We start from the raw sequence: 24,800 nt of genomic DNA, 5'->3' as shown, positions 1-24,800 counted from the left end.
ACATTGCCTGGGCTGGTCTTAAACTCCTGGGCTCAAGTGATCCTCCCACCTCGGCCTCCCAAAGTATTGGGATTATAGGTGTAAGTCACCATGCCTGCCCTCTGAATCAAATTATGAAGACAGAATCAGATAAATCAACTACAGAATATTCTATAAGATAACCAGTCTCAAGCCTGTAATCCCAGAACTTTGGGAGGCCGAGGCGGGTGGATTGTGAGGTCAGGAGTTTGAGACCAGCCTGGCCAACATGGTGAAACCCTGTCTCTACTAAAAATACAAAAATTAGTCAGGTGTGGTGGCGCATGCCTGTAGTCCCAGCTACTAGGAAGGCTAAGGCAGGAGAATTGCTTGAACCTGAGAGGCGGAGGTTGCAGTGAGCTGAGATTGCGCTACTGCACTCCAGCCTGGGTGACAGAACGAGACTCTGTCTCAAAAGAAAAAAAATTAGTCAATATCCTAAAAAATAAAACCAAAGCCAGGGGACACTTCTGGTTAAAAGAGAGCAAAGCGACAAAAAACTCAGATGCATGTATAAATATTTTCTTGTAGCCTAAATTGAAAAAAAGAATCTATAAAAGATATTCTGGGGGCCACTGGGGAATTTAAATACGGATTGTAAATTACATGATATTATTGAATTAATATAAGAATTTTTAGATGTGATAATGATATTGCATGTAGGAGTGTATTTTTAGGAGATACATGCTGAAGTATTTAGGGGTGAAGTATCATCATGTCTGCAACTTCTTTTCAATGTTTCAGCAAAGATGAATAAATAAATAAAACAAACATAGAAACATGTTAACAACTTGTATTTCTAGGTGGATGGTGTACAAAATAGTGATTTGTCATATATTTTTACTTTTCTGTGGGTTTGAAATTTTTCCAATGAAAAGCTTGGAGGGACATTCTTGGCTCTTTCATCCAAGTTATTCATTCTAAGTTTCTGAAGTCATTTGATAAACATTTATTGAGTACCTACTATGTATGACACATTCTTGTAAGTGCTGGGAAGTGGTGATGAAATAGACGGAAAACATCATTCTCTTTCAGTTTCCTCATCCATAAAATGGATATAGAGTAAGTATACATCGTGTAAGCACAATGCTTGGTACAAGAAGGCATTCAATTAACGTCGGCTGTTATAATTAATCAGCTTCGTCCATTGTTGATCTGATTTCATCAATTTGATGTTTTTGGTCTTAAACTCTAAATAAAAATGTGTGATCTTCCATCTTATGTATTCTTCCCAACCCATTTCCTTAAGTTGCTACTCATCTTACTTTCATTAATATTACTAGGGCATTTGAAGTCTTGGAGAGAAGACATGATATAAAGTCAAAGCAAAGATGAAGTTAAAGTGGTCAGGGGTATGTTACATTTTTCTTTTCTTTTGACACAGGGCCTCACTCTGTCACCCAGGCTGGAGTGCAGTGGTGCGATCACAACTCACTGCAGCCTCAGTCTCCCAAGCTCAAGCAATTCTCACACCTTAGCCTCCTGAGTAGCTTGGACTACAGGTATGCGCCACCACACCTGGCTGATTTAAAAAATTTTTAGTACAGACAAGGTCTCACTATGTTGCCCAGGCTGGTCTCGAACTCCTGAGCTAAAGCAATCTGTCGGCCTCAGCCTCCCAAAGTGTTAGGATTACAGGTGTGAGCCATCGCACCCAGCCATAGTTTTAAAATTAGGTTTGTACATATGCAAGTATCCTCAGTTCGAAAGTTTATATTCACAGAGATTTTATTGATGATTATGTTCTGGTCTAAGATTGGGTTATAAACCAGAAGAAGCTAAAAAAAAAGGTTTCTAAATTTATTTTTCTAAATACTAGATCTTAAACTGATTTAAAACACTCAAAATTCCTTAATACTCTTCCCCAAGAATCTTGCTTCTTGTACACAGGGTGCACACTTAACATGTTATTTTATCTATGAGTAAGAACATTCCTTCCTTCCATGCTGCTCCACCCACTCATGTTTTCAGATGCTAATGGCTTGGCCTGATAAATGCATGGTTCATTCTAAGCCCATACCATAAATTTATCACTAAGTTCCAAAGGTTTCCTTTCAGTGTAGACCTTGATCATAGCACATAATTTGTTAAATAGTTATTTTAGTGCAATAGCACTAAAAAAATCGAAGTTAATGTTCATTCACATAATTTGCAAAGCTAATACTTAAAACTGATGGGAGTAATTCAATAATTCAAAATAATAAGTGATATTTTTGAGGTTAAGTTTATTTTCAAGAGTTCAAAAAATAAAACAAAACATTTTTATTTTCCTATTTCCCTCTTACAGGTTTGGAGAAGACTGGAACAATTATTCATACATTTGTATTACTATCAAGCATCCCACATACCTTAAGGATTGTATACTGTATTTTGATACAATCTTTTTCACTAACAATATAGTAAATTATTTTTATACATTCTGTGTAGGATTAAAATAAATAACTATAGAAATAATTTAACAAATCTTTATAGAGCACCTAGTGTGTGCCAGGTTTTGAAGACACAAAAATAAATAAAAAATGGTCCCTGCCATTAAGAAGTTCACAGTGTAAAGGGGCAAACACACAAATAAAATAGACAATTTAATGTCATATGACAGTTTTGAGAGAGGTCTATACAAAGAACTACAAGAACATTTAAAAAGTCACTTAATCCAGAACAGTAGTAGTTATGGATTGTTTCCAGGCCAAGATGATAAGTTTTACAATAGATTTTTGCCAAGAAAAGAATCAATGGTGGGGATTACTCCAGGTATATCAAACAGCCTGTCCAAAGGCAGAGAAGTGAGAAAATTTTTATGAAATAGTTTTGTAAGACTGAACGGAAAGATATAGGGTGGGACAGTGGTTAGAGAACACGCTGGAGAGGTAGGCCAGACCACATCATTAAAGGCCCTATGAGCTTTAGTGGGGAATTTTGATTTCTACCTGTATGCAGTCAGGAGTTTAAGTTAGGGGCGACGTGCTAAATTTGGGGTTTAACAAAGACTACACTGCTAACAGTAAAAGGAAGGAACTGGAGGCAGGAACACCAGTAAGAGGTTATTTTAGAAATCCCAATGTCAAATAAGGACAAGTATTAAGTAATGAGGCAGAGATAAAGATGGGGAAGAGGTGAATTACTTAGATATTTGGATGATAAAATCAAGTAAGAATTGACTCGACTGGACTTGGAGAATGATGGAGAAAAGTAAAATATGGTGATTTTCTAACAGGACATGCCATTCACTGAGATAGGAACTGGAGGAAGAACTACTTTTATGAGATGGTAAGTTTTGATTCAGGTGCTTATATATAAACTATCTTTGGATATATCAAATATTATATATATATATACTTATACTATCTTTGGATAAAAATCCAAAAGATAATAGCATATATATTTCTGGAACATCTCATGGAGATCTGATGTTGGGACACGGACATAGACGGCATTAGCACCAACAATGGTAGCTGACACAGGAGTTGTAGATGGGATCACCAAGGATGTTAGAGTATAGAGACGAGATGACAACAGGTGGAACTTTGGGGGACCACTAACATGTAATGAGTAGGTGAAGGAAAGCAAGTCTTTGGAGGAAACTGAGAAGACGGGTTAGAGTAGGGAAAGAAAAGTCCAAGAGACTATAGTTCCAACCCATGGAGGAGAGAGTTTTAAGAAGTACTTATGTGTGTCAGTGTGAGTGTTTATGTGTGTCAAATATATTAACAAGTAGAATGCATCCAATGGATTTAGACATTAAGTCACTTGTAATTTGGATACCAACAGTTTCAACCATATGGAGTGATGGCCATATTATAGCAGATTAAGACTGACTGGTGAGGAAGTCGGAGTGAAATCTAAGATGTTAATGTAAGCCACAAATAATACATATTTGAAAAATGGGCAACGAAACCACATCAGGTGGGGGTCCCAGTATGATGGTGAAACTCAATTTGACTTAATTTAGGTAAGCAGATAAGGAATGGCTGGGACCAGGGTCTGGAATATAATCAGGCCTCTTTCCCTGCAATTGTTCTTTCCCCTGGTGGCTCCACATTCTCTTACTTAAGATCCATTTTCTTTGTGTGGCAGGGAACAGTTTCATCAGCAAAGAGGAAAGGGCTTCTTTCTTCCAACTTATGTAAAGGGGGGATTGGGTCATGTTTCCATCCTTGGACTAAACACGGAGGCTGGGAAAAACAGGATAATGTAAAAAAAAAAAAAACCCAGCTGGGTGCGGTGGCTCATGCCTATAATCCCAGCACTTTAGGAGGCTGAGGCGGGTAGACCACAAGGTCAGGAGGCCAAGATGGTGAAACCCTGTTTCTACTAAAAATACAAAAATTAGCTGGGCATGGTGGCGGGTGCCTATAATCCTGGCTGCTCGGGAGGCTGACACAGAGTTGCTTGAACCTGGGAGGTGGAGGTTGCAGTGGGCCAAGATCATGCCACTGCACTCCAGCCTGGGTGACAGAGCGAGACTTCATCTCAAAAAACAAAACAAAAAAACAAAAACAAAAAACTGCCCCCCACCCTGGCCAAAAAAAACCACACACGTGGTTGGAAGTGAGAAGGGTGAGTCTCCCTAATTAGGATAACTTCTATTAACAGATGATGATGATAGATTGTAAGGGGGCTGGACAAAAATAATAAACATCCATTACAAAAAAACAGCTAAAAATATATGTGTACATTTACTATTGTACACAGATGCTATTCAGCAAAATGCTTATAGCTTTAATTTTTCCCATACTTTGAAAATTTCCAAGTGCTTTCTTATCTTTTATGAAATAAAATTAGTAGGATACCTTTCTTTCTTCTTCTTTTTTTTTTTTTTTGAGACGAAGTTTCACTCTTGTTGCCCAGGCTGGAGCGCAGTGGCGTGATCTCTGCTCACTGCAACCTCTGCCTGCCAGGTTCAAGCGATTCTCCTGCCTCAGCCTCCCAAGTAGCTGGGATTACAGGCACCTGCCACCACGCCCATCTAATTTTTGTATATTTAGTAGAGACAGGGTTTCACCATGTTGACCAGGCTGGTCTTGAACTTCTGACCTGAGGTGATCCACCCACCTTGGCCTTCCAAAGTGCTGGGATTACAGGCGTGAGCCATGGCGCACAGCCCCTTTCTTTTGTTAAGAGTAAATGGGCAGAAGAGAATGTTGTTGGGTCTAGAAATTATACTCTATGATCATCAGTGGAATTGGAGAGAAGACATAGGAAGAGACAGGCTATCAGTCTTCAAATATCTGGCAATCATAGACAGGAAGGACTGAATCAGCCTGGTTCTAGAGGGTGGAAGTGGGGCTAGAAGGCAAACGTTACAGAGAGGTGGTCTTCAGTGCAAGCCTAGACTACAACTGGACTGTTCTGTGACATAACAGAGATGCTATTAGTAGAAGTACAGGATTTCAGCTTGGGCTGGCTGACTGACAGTGTTCCTATTGAGAAAATTACTGAATAGTCCTGGACACTTGACTGCCTGATTTTCAAGGACTCTTCCAACTCTAAGAAGATAGTAGGAGACAATTAATTATCTACTGCTTGATTCAACATACAGAATTTGCATATAGTGATGCATCTTTCTAATATTTGCCTATTTGTTAAATATTGGTTTCCTGGATTCTTATATTTAATGCTATAGAGAACAGTTTTTAAGAAGAAAACCCCACACTAACTAAAGCAGTTTGTAGACACTTTTTTACTATGGTGGTAACCACAGATTCAGAATAAACAATTTGTTATAGTGAGTAGCATATAATCTGTTTTTATGAAAAAAGAGAAACAAAAGTTTTTAAAAGTTAAAATAAAGGTTCCTAAAAAGTTATAAACTTTAACAAAGACAAGTGTTAAGGATTCTTTAGAATAACAGTTTTCTTTTTAATATGGAGAAAACAAAAAGGAGCTGAAAGTCCTTTGTCTTGCTATCTAAGAATAGCACACTAGATGGTGCTATAAGGCTGTCAGAAAGAGAGTTTTACCAGGCTAGTGTGGCATTCTGATGGTAAAGTGTTCTGGAAACTTTCCACTTACTTTCAGCCCCTGAGAGCCGTTCCAGGTTTATATACAAGTAATGGGAATCTCAATTGGACAAACTTTAGCCCTGAGATGACATTAACTTAAAACTAAACCACAGGCTTAACACATTAAAAATAGTTTCACTATTTGACATTTCAATCTGATTCCACTGAAATAGAAATGTTAAAGTCATTAAAATGTCAATGTATTAATTTAAATGTATTGCTATTAATTTCACTTAGCTAGTCTTCCCATGAGCCTAGTTATAACCACCACTTAATGAATCTTTAAGTCAGTTTAAAGTGGCTTCCTGAAATTTTGAATTATCATTAAGCTGAACATACAAATCACTCTTTCATTTAGTATTGCAAATATATTAACACAAATACATGAAACATTGTATTTGGAAATCACTCTATCAGTATATTATTTCTTATAAAAATAACATTTCATGATTTTTCCACATTACAATAAAACCAGAAAAATTTTACTAAAGTGCAAAACAAAAATAAAGCTTTACGTTTATAATAGTTCCATTTCATTTTCTTTTAAAAAGGTGAACAACAAAATGAACGAATAAAGATATCGCTTTTGCAACCTAAGAGTCATTTAAGTTTTAAACTTTCAAAGACCTGAGATTTGTGATTTTTTTTTCCCCTTATCTTTCCAGTTCTGCTTCTAGAATTTCCCCCCATGTATCTGCATCCATTGGGTACATGATTTTTTCTGGTAGGCTAATGGGAGAACAAATGTTGCTGTATCTGCCACTTAGCCATTCGTGTTTCACTTTACTCTTCTGGTAATTCCTCAGCAGTATCACCTGAAAGAGGTAAATCACCGTTAAAAAAAGACTGTAGTAGGTGGTTGGCTAGTGAATGTGTTTAAAGCAAGAGAAGCAGATTGACAGGGCTGAAAAAAAGAGTAAGTATTTACATTTATATATACGTACATTAATAAATGTATGTGTCTGTGTACGTGTGTGTATGTATATGTGTATTTATACGGAGTGGCATAAGGTGAAGTGAAAAGAAAGAGCTAATTCCCTTCTGGTTAACGCAGGAAAATTCCCGAATTTAGAATTTAAAAAATGCAAAAGGATAAATGAAAGATAGTGTGGAAACAGTGTGGTTAGCAGGAAAAGACTAATAACTTTAACTCATTTCCAAGAGTCAACACACTGTCTGTGTTATTCTGCATATGTAATTCTGTCTCCTCCAAGCAGAAGTTAGAATTGGTGCAAACCTGCTATCATAACGCTGTCAACAACACTGCAGATCGCAAAGATTAAACTCACCCTCCAGGAATAACCACTTTCTAGATCATCATCTATTTCTCTTCGGCACACAGCTCTTACAGTCATGCAGTGAGGTTTCCATAAAGAGTCACTGTTTCTTATTGTGTCATTCCAGCTCCTGCATGTCAATGAAGCCCTGCACAGACTCCGAATGTCCAGTTGACTGAAAATTTTAAAAGTGATTTCTGCAGGCAGCAGTTCAAAAAAGTTGTTTTGACTCTCATTTTTTTCCTTCTCAGCATCCACAGAGTTCGCTTCTGTGTGAGAAACTCCTGAATTATTGTTTCTCTTGGAGTTTTTATGCATAGCTTAATGTTTTAAGTTATCCTCATATGTAACCTAAAAGGCAAAATTTAAACATGCTCAGTCTCCAAATAGGAGTATAAATCCTACTTTAAGTCAGATGCTTTTTGGGTATAATTTAAGAACTCTTTCTTGACTTTAGCTTCTCAATCTGTAAAATGGGCCAATGCTGCCGCTCTCCTGAAAGTTCTTGCAAGGATTAACAGTGATAGTGGGTAAAATATCTAGTCTTGCTACATCTGAATTGCACATGGGAGGCACCCAACATGTTAGTTTCACTCTCACCCAGGCTGGAGTGCAGCTGTGTCATAATAGCTCACTGCAGCCTCAAACTCCAGCCTCAAGCGATTCTCTTGACTCAGTGTACCCCGCCCCTCTTTAAAAAAAAAAAAGAAAAAAAAAAAACAGAAAACCAAAAACTGTTTTACGGAGAAATGGTTCTTGCTATGTTGTCCAGGCTGGTCTTGAACTCTTGTCCTCAAGCAATCCTTCTGCCTCAGCCTCCCAGAGTGCTGGGATGACAGGTATGAGCCACCATACCCGGTACTTTTGTACCTTTGAAAATGTGTATGAGTCAATCCTATTAAACTCCTGAATACTTGTTGTACATGGGAACTGATGCCTCATCATTAATTTGCAATTTGTGACTTAATCATAAACTTGCTGGACTTCTAGTTGTTTATATAAGAATTTTATCTACTTGTATCTAATAGGTAGGTAGGTGCTTACATTTGACACAACTACTATCTGAAATGGACAAGAAGATGAGATCTGGATTATGAAACAAAGTCTCAAATATTCAACTCAGTCATAAGAGTAGTGTTTTAGAAATGGCCCCTTGAAGTTATCCTACATGCGTAATTACAAGCTAAGGATTATAGTCACTGAAGACATCAAGCAACAGTGAGTGACAACTGTAAACAATGTTTAGAACTCAGCTAGGTACAGTATGTGACTATTTGAAGCCCAGATTTAAAACTCAGTTTCAGCTAATTTACCTAAGGTGAATGGTGCAGGCTTCCCAAATCAGTTGAAAGCATGACTGGGTACATCACCATCCTTGAGTTACTTTTGTATATAAAGACAGCTTGTATTCACTTAAAATCAGTTTATTCCATTTTGCACTTCCTTTTATAATGGGGGTTGGTTGTGCAAGAGGAGAGGTTTGAGGTACAGCTAAATACTTCTTTTAACTCAGCTGAACACAAATCTCTTTTCTAGATGAGCTACTCAGCTATGTTTCCGGACTTGCCAAGACCACGGTGGCTCCCATTCATGATCCAGATTAGCTGTGGTGGCTGGAACTGCAGTCTGTGTTCAACAGAAGTCTTCTTCTTGAGGGTTTGGGGAAGTAAGAAAGCAAACGTAAAAACGGGTGAGTCAAGAGCAAGTTTTTGCCATGCACCTTGGCCCCTCCCACCACTAATACAAACCAAAGCCAAACCACAACGTTCTTGAAAAGAATCTCACATTAGGAAAACGTTACAATGCATTTAAACGTTACAGTGTGTTTATCCACTTCTCCCAGGATCTTACTGGGAGAATAAAATGCCTCCCCTTGTGGAATTCCTGTAACGGGAATGAAGGCTTTTGAATTTCACAGCAGGGGATGCCTTTGCGAGTTTCTAAAATCCCACTAGGAATCTTTCTTCTACGTCCAGGTTCGCCTGGATGCCTGGAAACGACCCCTCTTCTGCCCTTTCTCCTTTATGAACTGAGCTTTCCTGAATTCTCTCTCAAGTGAAGTAAAAGCTCGTCCCCCTTTCAACTATCACTCGGAGGGATAGATCGGCGGCAGCGCAGTCGGAGGGGCGGGGAGCCCCACTCCGTCCAAATCCCGCGGGTCAGGGCTAATCACCCCACGTCCCGTCTGAGCCACCCTCCTTGTGTCCCGCGCGGGTGGCAGCTGCTGGAACCCAAGAACACAGGGCACTGACAAGTGACAAAAAACCGTCAGCGTTGACTGTCACTGCGGCTCCAGGCCGCGGAGGGAAGGCTGAGCTTGCGTCCGGGCCGCGTCCCCGGGAGCGCAGACACCTAAGCCAACGGGAACGGAAGACCCTTCTACCTACTAGGCCGCGGTGGCTTCTCCTCCCGCGATTTAAATCCTCCGGAATTCGAATCCTTCCCCATAGCTCTTCGCATCCCGCCCACCTGAGTCCCGCCCTGCTCAGAACTCGCGCAGGCGCCGAGAGGGGCGCGCAGTGCCTTTGGGGATTGGTAGTTTTTTCCAGGGCATCTCCGCTCGGGAAAGGAAGTGAAGAAAGGCACCAGGACTACAAGGCCCGGCGTCCTCCAAGATGGGAGGGAGGTGAAAAGGGTGTTGGGGAATAAGCCGGGGTTTTTAAACAGTAGTTTTGAGGCGGCGTGACTGGGGAATCCCCGGTTGCGTCATTAGTAGGCGTGGAGGGGCGGGACTCGTGAAGCTGCGCTGGGGCCGGGCTCTGAGAGGACCGGCGCAGCCGCGGGGAGCCTTTGAGGCCCTCCCTCGGTGTTTTTTCCCAGGGCGTGGGCTTGCCCCGCGCGTGTCTGTGGAGGGCGGAAACAGCGGCGGGGCCAGTCTCCTGGCGAAGGGGCCTAATCCTTGCCCGCCATGTCCGGGGGCTTCGAGCTGCAGCCGCGGGACGGCGGTCCCCGGGTGGCCCTGGCGCCCGGGGAGACGGTGATCGGCCGCGGGCCGCTGCTGGGAGTAAGTGTGGGCGGGGGCTTAGCGGACCCCGAGAGCCGTGGAGTTCCGCGCCGGCTCCTGAAGACCGGCCCTAGTCCTGGCCGGTTTCCCCACCGCGCTGGTCCGCCAGTCCGGATTTTAGAAGTTTGGGGCCGCACGTTTTTCAGTTACCTTTAAGCCAATTCACAAACATTTCTTTATGTTGCTTTTAAAACACTGACTGTATTACCATTATTATCTTATCCAGGGATTGGCAAACTAGTGCCTGGGGGCCAAATCCAGCCTATGTTTGTATGGCCCCATGAACTAAGAATGATTCTTAAATTCTAAAATGTAAAATGTAAACAAAAAACCTACTAATTTTTCAGGGGGAATAGTTGCTCCAAGGGTTGAGGGTATTGCGGCTTGTCTTGTAAAGCCTAAAATATTTACAGTAGTGTCTGGTCCTTTACAGAAAAGTTTGCCAAACTGTGATATTACGTCTTCTAGGCTAATTTCTTTTAAGCTTTGGTCTCCTTTGCAGAGCTGTGTGGACCTTATTTATTTATATTATTTATTATTTCCAGTAAAATGAGTAGCTAACCCTTCATAAGTAATGTGTATAGCGTTCGTGTCATTGGTCTAAGGAGACATTACCTATACCAACATCTTTAACTGTCTCAAGACCGTATCAGTTAGGTATTTTTATTATCCTCATTGTTCAGATGAGAAAATTGAGCCATACATACATTATTTAAAGTCCATACATAAGCTTTTGGACACATAATGCCACAAAGCTAATATTCTCTACCTTCTTTGGGAGAGGTTTAGGAATAAGAACATTTGCATATTGCATTCTGGAATTCTATAGATCTCTTAAGTACATCTAGTCTTCTATTTTGTTCTTTAACATTCAACATTTCTTGTTTGGTGCTTACTGTGTAGAACATTTTGCAGATTCTAGCACTGTGGGGCATACAAAGATGAATGGAACATGGGTCCCTACCCTTTAGGAGTTTTCTCTTGGGACTAGGGAGACACCTGTGTCAGTGAGCTAACACCAAGGAGTAAGGAGTGTGTACTGTTGTCCTGGTTAACTTCCAGAGTCTAAATGGAACCATTGGTACTTGCCTTAGGTCCCTTCTGGGAGCAGGGAAAGGAGTGGTAGTTTCAGATTGTATTATGGAAGCTCGTCCTAAAGGGGTGTGTGTGTGTGTGTTGTGTGTTGTGTACATGCACATGTGCATGTGGTAAGGTTATTGAGGAAGTAGATATTCAATTGCTGTTCATTTTTTTACTGGACAAGTGATTATTTAAATGTTTAATATCATTTCTATTTTTTTCATCGTTTATTGGCCTATACAAACACTGGAAGGAACTGTCTGGAGGCTTTATTTTTCTTTTAAATTCGTAGGTTAGAAACTTAAGAGTATGTGCTTAATCTAGTAATCATATGTCTGGTGACTAACGAGTTTTGACTTGCTTAAGAAATTGTCACCAGTATAGTACTGTGGGTCTGGTTAAAAGGTGGATGAATTTTAGGGCCGTGGTTTAGAAACATGGCAACAGATTGCAGACCCTTTCATTATTTGTAGCTTGTTCTTTGTGTTGTCGACTTGCTAATGTGAGATGAGCCTATTTGGTATCTGTTTTTAAAAATGGTAAGGAGTGAAAGCTGGGCAATTACCTGGTCCAGATTTTGCTTTTCCTTTTGAAATAACATTCAGGCATGAGATTCTCTTGCCAAGGTTGGCGTGTATCGGAAGTGGTTATGAATGACATCCTAAGTGTGTTAAAGGAAAAATTTGGAGAACAAACAAATCGCCTTGTAGTTTTTTCGATTTTGGAGCTGACAGATGCACTCGATTCTTCTCTGCAGTGGTTAAAACACAACATAAGGGCTCCTGTTTCCAACAACAGCAATTCCAGTGAGATTTATTTTTGTATTGTGAGAGAGCGAAGATTGAGTTCTAAGTGGAAAACTCAGTAAGTTCATTGTAAATTGGTATCAGAAACGATTAATATAAATAAGGGTGATTTTGAACTTTCTTAATTGGGCATGTTTTTCTGAGACAAGCTTCACAAACCTTGATGGCCACACAAACATAAAAGTTTATAATCTCACTGTGTAAAATAGTCTTGGTAGTAAAACAGTTTGACAATGAGAATGGTTTTGTATTTTTATGGTGGTAGGAAAACACGACAGAGAAACCTGTCACAGAGAACAAAGGACAATGAAATTTAATCTTTCTTGTTCCCTTTGCTTTCATGTGAGTCATCAGAGAACCCCAGGTCTTTGTTTACTAGATTTTGATTCTGCTCCATGATTGGCATCAGTTAGAAGGTTTTACAGCAGGATTAATCTTCAGAGAACTTGAGTTAAAACAGCCAATCCAAAAGATTACATATTGTGTGATTCCATTTATATAACATCATTGAAATTGCGAAATTGCAAAATTTCGAAAATGGAGAACAGATTAGTGGTTGCCAAAGGTTAAAAAATTAGGCAGCAGGGCAGAAGGGAATGGATATGGCTATAAAATAGCAACATGAGGGATATTTGTGGTGATAGAAATGTGCTTTGTCTGGACTGTGTCAGTATCAATATCTTAGGTTGATATATTGTACTATAGTTTTGTAAGATGTTACCATTGGGGAAAACTGGATAAATGGTACAAGAGATATTTCTGTATTATATCTTTCAACTACATGTGAATCTACCATTATCTTAAGAAATTTAATTTAAAAGGGTTTTACAGTACGACATGTCAAGCACTGTTAGGCCAAAGTATTTGCTTTATGGGTTTTAATTAAAGCTGTTACACTCTTAAATGAAATCTACTATTTCTGATTTCAGATTTTTCTTATTTTGTTTTGACAGCAGGGATTATATGACACATTTCTTTATGATCTATTTTCCTCCTAGGAAACAAGATAGCAAAAGATATCTAGTGATACTTTCTCAATGTAGATGTAATTAAATTGACTGCTTTGATTAAAAGGAGAAGAGTCCTCAGTTGGGGGAACAGGGAAGGTCATAGGCTTCAGTATAGACTCTTCAGGTGGCATCAGTTCACCACTTCTAAGAATGTTGTAAATGTTCTACAAAGTTTACACAAAGTAACCATCCCCTGACCTGGCAGCTCTATATTTTAACTGCTTGTTGCAGAATCCTGGCTGTCCTGGAATGCTGTTCCTACCTGCTCCAACATAGGTTTCTTCCCTTACGTTTCTTTTATTTCTAGATTTGCCCTTCCCTCATTTTATTATTTAGCCTACAACCAGTGCCTAGCGCACAGTAGGCCTTTAACACGTGATTTCTTCCTTCCATTTTGTCATCTCAGCCTCTCATTCACTCTACCCTCAAAAAGAGCCTAATTGTGACTTAGATATGAAAAAGGGTTATCATTGAGTTTTGAAGTGAATTTAAATATAGTAAAGATGCAGTCCTACCAACTGCTAAATCTTAAGGAGTAGCATTCATAATGAATTAAGTTTTAACATTTTTCCTGTTTTGTTGATTGATAATTCGCTAAATTCAGGAAATAGTTGATAAATATATACTATGGTTGGATGGGAGGGAGTATAGGAGAAATAAAGGTGAATGAGAAACAAGTCTTTGCTCTCAAGAAACTTATAGTTTTGTAGGTTTGAGAGACAAATAAACAAGTATTAGTAACTAAACAAGGCTACAACCTCACATGGGGACTGGAGCCAGGCTGACACTTGGAGTAAGCGAAGTGGGAGGGAAGAAGAAAAACAACACAGGGACAGTGATAAATGACAACAGTTCTGCCTCAGTGTTGGGAAGGCCACAAGGAGAGGGTCTCTATGCAATCCCTGCTACTTTCCCCTATTCCCACTTGGTAACAGTGTCATATTGTTTTTTTAAGAATAGTAAGAAATTTGAATTTTTGGATATAATCCCTGATTTTTAAAAGGTCACATTTTTATTAAAAGTTTTGGTTAAATACCATGAGTCTGTTGATGAAGAGTTAAATTCTATAAAATATTTCAAGAGATTTATTCTGAGCCAAATATGAGTGACCATGGCCCGTGACACAGCCCTCAGGAGGTCCTGAGAGCATATTCCCAAGGTGGTCAGGGTACAGCTTGGTTTTTATATATTTTAGGGAGGCATGAGACATCAATCAAATACATTTAAGAAATACATTGGTTTGGTTCAGAAAGGCAGGACAACCCAAAGCAGGGGCTTCCAGGCTATAGGTAAATTTAAACATTTTCTGGTTGACAATCAGTTGAGTTTATCTCAAGACCTAAGATCAAAGGAAATGTTCAGGTTAAGATAAAGGATTGTGGAGACGAAGTTTTATTTTGCAGAGCTCTCAGATAGCCGACTTCAGAGATAGCAGGTTGTAAAATGTTTCTTATGAGACCTGAAAGAGTGCCTGGCTCTTAATTGATAATCTCCTGGATCTGGAAAGGAAGGAAGGAAAACAAAGGGGAAAGGGAATTCTCTATAGAATGTGGGTTTTTTCCCATAAGAGACTTTGCAGGACAATTCCAAGGTATGGCAAAGAAATATATTTTAGGGTAAAACATTTTTATTTTCTTCCTTGTTATGCCTGAGTCAGACTGGAAAGTAAGTCACGTTATACAGGGTTAAATAAAGATCATCTGATGAGAATTTATGGTTTGTAGGGCATGACTCCCCAGACCCCTTAGAAAGGAATTTGGGCAAGATAAAAAAAAATAATAATAATCAGAGCTTAGTCCTCAAGCTAGACAGAATGATGTCACAGGGTACAGAGGGGTATAAGAAGGAACCTGAAGTTAAGAGGTGGGATCAGGGAAAGAAAGCTTCATGAACTTGGTAGCATGTTGAGTTTGACTGTGGTGTGTTGGGACAGTTGGAATTTTGGTAGGTGGAGTGGGTGGTGTAAGGAAGGGCTTGCGTGGTTTAAGGCTCTAAGATATGGTGTGCTGGATAATTGGGTAGGTGTTGACCAGGCTTGTGGGATGATCACATTATGTCAATGATCCCGTTTAACTTTTACAATCATTGTTTTTTAATATATTAGTTTTTAAAATAGACTTTATTTTATGGAGGAGTTTTAGGTTCACAGCAAAACTGAGTGGAAAGTACAGAGAGTTCCCATATACTCTCTGCCCTCTTACATGTACAGCTTCCCCGTCTATCAACATTCTACACAGTATGGTATGTTTGTTGCAATTGATGAATCCACATTGACATGTCATTATCACCCAAAGTTCATAGTTTACACTGGGGCTAACTCTTGGTATTGTACATCCTATGGGTTTTGACAAATGTATAATGACATTTATCTACCATTGCAGTATAACACAGAATTGTTCCACTGCCCTAAAATTTTCCGTGCTCTGCCTATTCATCCCCCAGAGGCTCACCGGGACCCCTGGCAACTACTGAACTCTTTTACTTTCTCCATGGTTTTGCCTTTTTCAGAATGTCATAGAGTTGGAGTCATACAGTACATAACCTTTTCAGGTTTCACTTAGTAATATGTATTTAAGGTTCCTCCAAGTCTTTTCACGGCTTGATAGCTCATTTCTTTTTAGTAATGAATAATATTCCATTGTCGGTTTATCCATTCACCTACTAAAGGTCATCTTGGTTGCTTTCAAGTTTTAGTGATCGTGGATAATACAACTACAAACATTTGGGTGCAGATTTTTGTGTGAGCATAGGTCTTCAACTCATTTAGGTAGATACTAAGGAGCACAGTTGCTGGATTGGATAGTAAAGTTGTATAGTAATAGTATGTTTAGTGTTGTAAGAAACCGCCAAACTGTCTTCCAGAGTGGCTGTACTATTTGCATTCCCACCAGCAATGAATGACAGTTCTTGTCACTGGACATCCTTATCAACATTTGGTGTTATCAGTGTTTTAAATTTTGATTATTCTAATAGATGTGAGGTAAATCACTTTTCGTATGTATATTTTGAGTGGACAAAAATACAGCAGTCAACACAGAAGACTCCTGTGATTGAATATGTGGTAATTTCTCCTTACCAACAAGCAAGCGGTCACTTTTACAGCAGACATCAACTGGGTGTCCTCTAATTCAATTTAATTCTGACACCATCTATCTGGAGATAGCATCAGCTCCCACATGTTGAGGGCTCAGTTCCCAAGATTTCCCCCCACTTCTGATGGCAATTGCAAGCCCCAAGTTGTTTTACCTGTGCTTCTGAACCACTGGATGTAAACCAGGGATCCCATGGCCCTTTCCTTGGGCTCTATTAATTTGCTAGAGCAGCTCCTAGAACTGGTTTGTTATAAGGGATATGACAAAGGATGCAGATGAGGAGATGCATAGGGTAAGCTATGGGAAGGGATACTGAGCTTCCATGCTCTCACCAAGTGTGCCACCCTCTAGAAACCTCTACATGTTCACCTGTTTGGAAGCTTTCCTAACCCTGTCCCCTTTGGGTTTTTATGGAGTCATCGTTATTTAGTCATGATTGATTAAACCATTGGCCATTAGTGATCAGCTAACCTTTAGCCCCTCTCCTCTCCCTAGAGGAGGCTGGGGCTTGGGGCTGAAAGTCCCAATTCTCTATACCTTGGTCTTTCCAGTGACTAGCTCCCACCCCGAAGGGATGGGCTGCTAGATGTCACTTAACTCATTAGTATACAAAAAGACATCAATTGGGAGATTCTGAGGATTTTTATGCCAGGCAACAGGGACAAAGACTATATTTTACAATTATATATATCTTCCCCTGAATTAATGCCTTCAAATTTTCATCCCCCATTTACTACTTACCATGAATATGCTATCTTCTCACATGTCTTCATACTTTTGTATGAGTTCCTTTCTTTGGTAATTCGGTTCTGTAGGTAGTGTCTGGGTATCTGTATTTTTTTGAGATGGAGTTTTGTTCTTGTTGCCCAGGCTGGAGTTCAATGGTGCGATCTTGGCCCACCACAACCTCTGCCTTCTGGGTTCAAGAGATTCTCCTGCCTCAGCCTCCTGAGTAGCTGGAATTATAGGCATGTGCCACCACAACCGGCTAATTTTGTATTTTTAGTAGAGACAGGGTTTCTCTATGTTGATCAGGCTGGTCTCGAACTCCTGACCTTAGGTGATCTGCCTGCCTCAGCCTCCCAAAGTGTTGAGATTACAGGCGTGAGCCTCCGCGCCTGGGTGGTATCTGTATTTTTAAAAGCTCTGAAGATGATTGTATTGCAAAGCCAGAGTTAAAAACTACTTCTAGACACACTAAGTAGAGTACTTGGCACAGAATAGGTTTTAAGAAATGTCTGCTGAACCGAACTGAATAAGCAAAATAACTACTTAGACACATTAATTTTCCAAAGTCCCAAGTGGTGCTTTAAACCCACTTTTGTCTTCTTAAGCTTTCCTTATGTCTTTACTTACTATGTTGCTTCTGTCATCATATATTAATGATGAGGATGATGTTCTCACACTTGTGCAGCATTCACTATGTAAGCAGCATTGCAAGCCAAACAGGTTGGATGAGTTGAAATTTCAGTGACATCGTGATAGTCAGCACAATTTCATCATATTGGCTAACAATTCACCAGCCTTGAATTAGAGCTCAAAAAGCATTGGATTTGCTTTTTAAAATCTAAAGTGATGCATATTAATCAGTATTGTGAATTAGGTGTTTGTGAGGTTGCCTGATAACCTACCATTTACACCATTATTCTTATGGGAAAGCATATTCACAAGTTCCAAAGAACATTTCACATCAAATATATTAACCTTTTAAAGAGAACTTGATTTCTGAATTGAAGTGTTTATGGAGAGTCTCTGGGCAAAATCAAGTCTATTTCTTCATAATTGCCCCTTCTTAACATCAGAAGTTGGACTTTGTGCATTCCAAATATGATAATGTCAAACATCTTATATCAACTACTTTTGCTCTGTTGAAGAATAAAACCGACCTCTTATCAAATATTATGGCAGAGTCTCAGCATAGATGACTGAGCTCTGGAATGCATGCTGGACTTGGCACTGGGAAGATATCTAGATAAGAAAATTTTATGATTTGTAGATTTCTTTATAGTAACCACTCTGGATTCAGTTTAAGTCTTTTATATGTATATATATTTTACTTACCCTCTGCTTCACAAAAGTAGAAGGAAATAATCTAATGAAATTATGTCTAAAATAGATCCCATGCTTTTTTTTTTTAGGTTTATGCATTTCACCATAATACTGGCTCAAATCCTATACTAGATGACTTTCTGTTTTTCTCTACCATGAAAATTTGAATTTGTCTATTTTTGTCTGTTGTTGATATAGCAAAGTAGATAATCTTTTGGGAAAGCACTGTAAATTGTGAAGTATTGTGTAAAGTAATGTTTTTTGTATGTATTATGCTCTTTCCCAATTTTGCAAGATTATATACTCAATGTAGAAAATGTAGGACTTTCGCCTGTAATCCCAGCACTTTGGGAGGCTGAGGTGGGCAGATCACCTGAGGTCAGGAGTTTGAGACCAGCCTGATCAACATGGGGAAACCCTCTCTGTACCAAAAATACAAACATTAGCCGGCTGTGGTGGTGCACACCTGTAATCCCAGCACTTGGGAGGCGGAGGCAGAGATTGCAGTGAGCCGAGATTGTGCCATTGCACTCCAGCCTGGGCAACAGAGTGAGACTCAAAAAAAAAAGAAAAAAAAGTAGGAATTTCCCCAAAATCAAGTAAGCAGGAAGACAAAATAAGCACTTCGAAGTCAATTACCAAGAGATAAGCACTGTAAACATTCAATGTAGTTCTTTCATGTATTTAATCTGTGTACATAGGTATATATATTTTATTCAGTGTATATATTGTGTAATAGTTACCACTGATTTTTAATTAATATTATACTATAAATTTTGTTATTAATATTCTGAATAGTATTTTCAGTGCAACCTTCCAGTGGCTTACTGTCACACTTAAAACCCAAAGTCCTAATGGGTATGAGGTTTCCTTTTGGAGTGATGAATACATCCTGGAAATAGAAGTGATGGTTGCACAATTTTGTGAATACAGTTAACCCTGAACAACATGGGTTTTGAACGGCATAGGTCCACTTCTATGCAGATTCAACAAGTATATTGGAAAAGTTTTTGGGAGATTTGTGACAATTTGAAAAACCTCACAAACTCTATATTTAAAAAACATTGAAAAAAAGATGTGTCATGAATAAATGAAATATATGTAGGTAGTAGTCTATTTTATCATTTACTACCATAAAATATACTCAAATCTATTATAAAAAGGTAAAATTTATCAAAACATACACACACAAACACAGAGTGTACATAGTGCCATTTGCAGTTGAGAGATATGTAGACAAATGTAAAGCATAAAATTCACTGTAATACATACTGTACTTCTGTAATAATTTCTAGCCACTTCTTGTTGCTGTTTTGGTGAGCTTTACTGTTGCAGGTATCTGCTTACGACAACGTGTGATGTGAATCATCTCAGCATGAGCAGTTCAACTCTCCAGTAAATTGTATATCATAATAAAAACAGATCTCAGCTGGGTATGGTGGCTCATGCCTGTAATCCTAGCACTTTGGGAGGCTGAGGTGGGAGGACTGCTTGAGCCTGGAGTTCAAGATCAGCCTGGACAACATAATGGGACTCCATCTCTACAAAAAGTAAATTAAAAAAAAATTAGCTAGGCATGGTGGTACATGCCTGTAATCCCAGCTACTCGGAGGCTGAGGTGGGAACCTCACTTGAGCCTGGGAGATTGAGGCAGCAGTGAGCCATGACTACACCATTATTCTCCAGTGTGAGTGGCAGAGTGAGACCCTGTCTGTATTAGTCTGTTCTCACACTGCTAATAAAGACATAACCAAAACTGGGTAATTTATGAAGGAAAGAAGCTTAATAGACTCACAGTTCCACATGGCTGGGGAGTCCTCATAATCATGGTGGAAGGCGAATGAGGCGCAAAGTCAAACGTCTTACATGGCATCAGGCAAGAGAGCTTGTGCAGGGGAACTCCCATTTATAAAACCATCAGATCTCGTGAGACTTATTTACTACCCTGAGAACAGTATGGGAGAAACCACCCCATGATTCAGTTATCTCCACCTAGTCCCACCCTTGACATGTGGGATTGTTACAATACAAGGTGAGATTTGGGTGGGGACACAGCCAAACTATACTATATCACTCTTTAAAAAAAAAAAAAGGTGATCTCTCATGAGTCTTGTATTTTTTTATTGTGTTTAGTGCAATACCGTAAACCTTGATTAACACACCATGGGACCATGGGACCTATGTGAAATACCACTAGTGATGCTGGAAGTTCTCCCAAAAAGCAGAGAAAAATAATGGCAGAAAAAAAAAAGAAAAGAAAAATTACAAGAAAAAGTTGAATTCCTTGATATATACAGTAGATTAAGGTCTGCAGCAGTGTTGCCTGCCATTTCAAAATAAATGAATACAGCATATGGACGATTGTAAAAAAAGGAAAAGGAAATTCATGAAGCTTTCACTGCAGCTATGCCAGCAGGTGGGAAAACCTTGTGCTTTTTGTAAAACACCTTTTTATCTTGTATTGAAAATGCAGTTTTTATGTGGATACAGGCTTGCTATAAGAAAAACATACCTATAGACTCTAATATGATTCAAGAAAAAGCAAAGCTATTATATGACAACTTAAAGCAAAAGGAGGGTAAAAGATCTAAAGTTGGAGAATTTAACGCCAATAAAGAATGGTTTAATAATTTTAAAAAGATATTTGGCTTTTAAAATGTCAAGGTAACAGAAAATGCAGTTTCTGCTGCCCAAGCAGCAGCAGATGAATTCCCAGATGTCATTAAGATAATCATTGAGGAGAAAGGATGTCTGTCTGAACAGGTTTTTTAATGTAGATCAAAGTGCCCTACTCTGGAAAAAAAAAAATGCCACAAAGGACAGTTATTAGTAAGGAAGAGAAGTGAGCACTGGGATTTAAGGCAGGAAAGGATAGCCAGTTCTACTGTTTTGTGCAAATGCAGTTGGGTTTATGATTAGTACTGCCCTTATCTACAAAGGTGCTAACCCCTGAGCCTTGGAGGGAAAAGATAACCACCAGCTGCCATTTTTTGGTTGTACAAAGAGAAGGTGTAGACATGAAAATCCTTTTTCTGAATTGGTTCTGTCAATGCTTTGTCCCTGAAGTCAGGAAGTACCTTGCCAGTAAGAGACTGCCTTTTAGAATTCTTTTGAACAATGCCTCTGGCCACCCAGAGCCCCATGAGTTGAGTAACGAAGGTGCTGAAGTGGTCTACTTTCCCCCAAACACAGCATCTCTAATTCAGCCACTAGATGAGGGAATCATAAGGACTTTTGAGGCTCATTATACACAGTACTCTATGGAAAAGATTGTCAGTGTTATGGAAGAGAACCTCCCTAGAGAGAACATCACGAGTCCCGAAGGATTACACCATTGAAGACACCATTGTTGTTACAGAAAAAGTCACGAAAGCCATCAAGCCTGAAGCAGTAAATTCCCGCTGAAGGAAACTGTCCAGATGATATGCATGACTTCACAGGGTTTACGACAAAGCCAATCAAATAAATTATGAAAGAGATTGTGGATATGGCCAAAAAGTCAGGGGTGAAGGATTTCAAGGTATAGATATTGGAGAAATTCAAGAGCTAATAAACACTAATTAACACAAGACAACTTGATGGAGATGAATGCTTCTGAACCAGTGCCAGCAATGAGGAAGACATGTAGAAGCAGCAGTGCCAGTTACCAAACCGACACTAAACACTCTGGCAGAAGGGTTACGTTTATTCAAGACTGCTTTTCTTTTACAACATGGACCTTTCTATGATACAGACCCTGAAACTAAACAAATGGTGGAATAGGATTGGAACTGTGTAAAAACTGTTTTTTTAAAGAAATGGAAAGCAAAAAAGTTAGGCAAGTTATCATGTATTTTCATAAAGTTACACCAAGTATGTCTGCCTTTCTTGCCTTCCCTTCTACCTCCTTTACCTTTTACACCTTTGCCACCCTGAGATAGCATGAGCAGCTCCTCCTATTCCTCCTCCTCCTCCTCAGCCTACTCAAGGTGAAGACAATGAAGATGAAGACCTATATGATGATCCACTTCCATTTAATGAATAGTACATATATTTTCTCTTCCTTATGATTTTCTTAATAACATTCTCTTTTCTCTAGCTTATTTTATTATAAGAATGTACTGTAAAATACATATAACATGCAAAATATGTGTTAATCAATCATTTATAGTTGATTATGGCTTCCAGTCAACAGTAGGCTATCGGTAGTTAAGTTTTAGGGGAGTCAAGGTTGGTTCCACTAACCCCCATATTGTTAAAGTATCCTGTAAGTTTATTGAATTTGTTTATCAGTTTTAAGTGTTCTTTTGGTGGAGTCTTTAGGTTTTTCTAGATGTAAGATCATGTTATCTACAAGCAGGGATGATTCAACTTCCTCCTTTCCATTTAGATGCCCTTTCTTTTTTTTTTCCTTTTTTTTTTTTTTGAGATGGAGTTTCACTCTGCCACCCAGGCTGGAGTGCGGTGGCATGATCTCAGCTCACTGCAACCTCCGTCTCCCAGGTTCAAGCAATTCTCTGCCTCAGCCTCCCAAGTAGCTGGGATTACAGGCGCCCACCACCACGTGCAGCTAATTTTTGTATTTTCTGTGGAGATGAGGTTTCACCATCTTGGCCAGGCTGGTCTTGAACTCCTGACCTTGTGATCCACCCGCCTTGGCCTCCCAAAGTGCTGGGATTACAGATGTGAGCTACCATGCCTGGCTGTTTTTTTTTTTTCTTACCTAATTGCTCTGGCTAGGACTAATAGTACTATATTTAATGAGAGTGGTAATAGTGGGGCATCCTTAGCTTGTTCCAATTCTTAGAAGAAAAGGTTTCATCTTTTCCCCTTTCCGTATGATGTTAGCTGTGGGTTTGTCATATATGCCCTTTATTGTGTTGAGGTATGTTTCTTCTATACCTGATTTGTTGAGTGTTTATCATGAAGGGATGCTGAATTATATCAAATAATTTTTCTGAATCTCTTGAGATCATATGGTTTTTGTCCTTAATTCTGTTGATGTGATATATCACGTTTATTGATTTGCGTATGTTTGAACCATTGTTGCATCGCTGGGATAAATTTCACTTGATCATGGTGTATAATCTTTTTAATGTGTTCTTGGATTCAGTTTGCTAGTATTTTTTTTAGGATTTTTGAATCTATATGTTCATCAGGGATGTTGACTTGTAATTTTTTTTTTGTTTGTGTGTCCTTGTCTGGTTTTGGTTTCAGGGTAATACTGGCTTCATGTAATGAACTTGTAATAGTTCCTTTCCCTTTAATTTTTTGGAATAGGTTGAGAAGAATTGGTATTAGTCTTTTTTAAAAGTTTGGTAGAATTCAGCAGTGAAGCCTTGTAGTAATTCCTTTAAGTATTTCTTGTAGGGCTTGTTGAGTGGTGATGGAATTCCCTTAGTTTTTGCTTGTTTGGGAAAACTTCATTTCTAAAGGATAGCTTTACTGGGTATCATCTGGGCTGGCAGGTTTTTTTTGTTTTGTTTTGTTTTGTTTGTTTGTTTGTTTTTTCCTTTCAGCACTAAACATATCATGCCATTTTCTCAGCCTGTAAGGTTTCTGCTGAGAAATCTGCTGTTAGTCTAATGGGTATTGCCTTTTATGTGACTTGATAATTTTTTCTTGTTGTTTGTAGAATTTTCTCATTGTCTTTGACTTTTGAAAATTTGACTATAAGTGCCTTGGAGAGGAACTTTTTGGGCTGAATTTATTTGAGAACTTTTGCGCTTCCTGCATCTGGATATCCTTCTGTCTCTCAAGGCTTGGGAGGTTTTCAGCTATTATTTCATTAAATAGGTTTTCTATGCCTTTTCCATATTTTCTTTTTCTGGAATTCTCATAATGTGAATATTTGTTCACTTAATGTTGTCCCATAAATTCAATCGGTTTTCTTCATTCTAGTATATACTTTTTTCTTTGGGTTATTTCAGAAGACTTGTCTTTAAGTTCGGAAATTCTTCTGCTTGATATAGTCTGGTGAAGGCTTGATTTTATTTTTTATTTTATTCTCTGAATTCCTCAGCTGTAAGATTTCTGTTTGGTTATTTTTTTATGATGTTTCTTTCTGTCGAATTTCTCATTTAGATAATGAATTATTTTTCTGATTTTGGTAAATTGGGTTATCTGCATTCTCTTCTATCTTGTTGACTTTCTTAAAGTTATTTTGAATTCTTTTTCTGGCATTTTATATATTTCTTTTTTTTAATGGAGTCTGCTATTGGAGAATTAATGTGTTCCTTTGGGGGTGTTATTTTTTTTCATGTTTCTTATGTCCCTATATTGATATCTGCTCATCTGGTGGAATAGTTGCCTCTTCTAATTTTATGTAGTAGCTTTCACAGAGAAAGACCTATTCCTTTAGATGGGTCTTATGGTGTCTGACAGGTAGAGTACATTGGCTTAGGTTCTCAGTGAGCACAGTGGTATGGTCCCTGTGCAGTTTACTCAGCTGTAACCCATATTAGTGATGTTTGCAAGTGCCTC

General features: G+C 38.9%; 2 protein-coding genes across 9 annotated transcripts in view; one reads left to right on the top strand and one right to left on the bottom strand.

Annotated features, from left to right (window-relative positions):
- Nucleotides 1-6,571: 6,571 nt before the first annotated feature.
- Nucleotides 6,572-9,793, bottom strand: FBXO48 (F-box protein 48). Of its 2 annotated transcripts, none has more exons than XM_001167525.7 (4): nucleotides 9,685-9,793; nucleotides 8,611-8,946; nucleotides 7,310-7,648; nucleotides 6,572-6,835 (listed from the first exon to the last, which is right to left on the bottom strand). In XM_001167525.7, exons 3-4 carry the CDS (start codon nucleotides 7,613-7,615, stop codon nucleotides 6,674-6,676), a joined length of 468 nt encoding a protein of 155 aa, XP_001167525.1. In that variant the 5' UTR covers nucleotides 7,616-7,648; nucleotides 8,611-8,946; nucleotides 9,685-9,793; the 3' UTR covers nucleotides 6,572-6,673. The 2 variants fall into 2 exon arrangements, with proteins under 2 accessions (XP_001167525.1, XP_009440859.1); XM_009442584.5 differs by having other exon boundaries at nucleotides 8,611-8,943; nucleotides 9,685-9,771.
- Nucleotides 9,794-9,965: 172 nt separating this feature from the next.
- APLF (aprataxin and PNKP like factor) overlaps nucleotides 9,966-24,800 on the top strand; it is a 111,460-nt gene continuing 96,625 nt past the window's right edge. For 6 of the 7 annotated variants that reach the window (XR_010149109.1, XM_016948662.4, XM_063789028.1 and 3 more), the window contains exon 1: nucleotides 9,966-10,301. Coding sequence is in view for 6 of the 7 variants with exons in the window: in XM_016948662.4 (XP_016804151.1) it covers nucleotides 10,206-10,301 (96 nt within the window). In the remaining variant the exon portion in view is untranslated. Of the gene's footprint in view, nucleotides 10,302-20,593; nucleotides 20,755-24,800 lie in introns of those variants that run through there. The other variant, XM_063789027.1, reaches the window with a different exon arrangement.

This window comes from Pan troglodytes, chromosome 12 (assembly GCF_028858775.2).
Source record: "Pan troglodytes isolate AG18354 chromosome 12, NHGRI_mPanTro3-v2.0_pri, whole genome shotgun sequence".
NCBI lineage: Eukaryota > Metazoa > Chordata > Mammalia > Primates > Hominidae > Pan > Pan troglodytes.
Note: the sequence above shows the minus strand (reverse complement) of the source record. Positions and strands in the feature narration are given on the sequence as shown.

What these genes read in the sequence shown, in the direction of transcription:
- FBXO48 (XM_001167525.7), bottom strand. Translation starts at nt 7,615, where the DNA reads ATGCATAAAAACTCCAAGAGAAACAATAATTCAGGAGTTTCTCACACA. An exon ending in AAAGTGGTTATTCCTGGAGG is followed by an intron (nt 6,836 to 7,309) that starts GTGAGTTTAATC and finishes TACCTCTTTCAG; the next exon opens with GTGATACTGCTGAGGAATTA.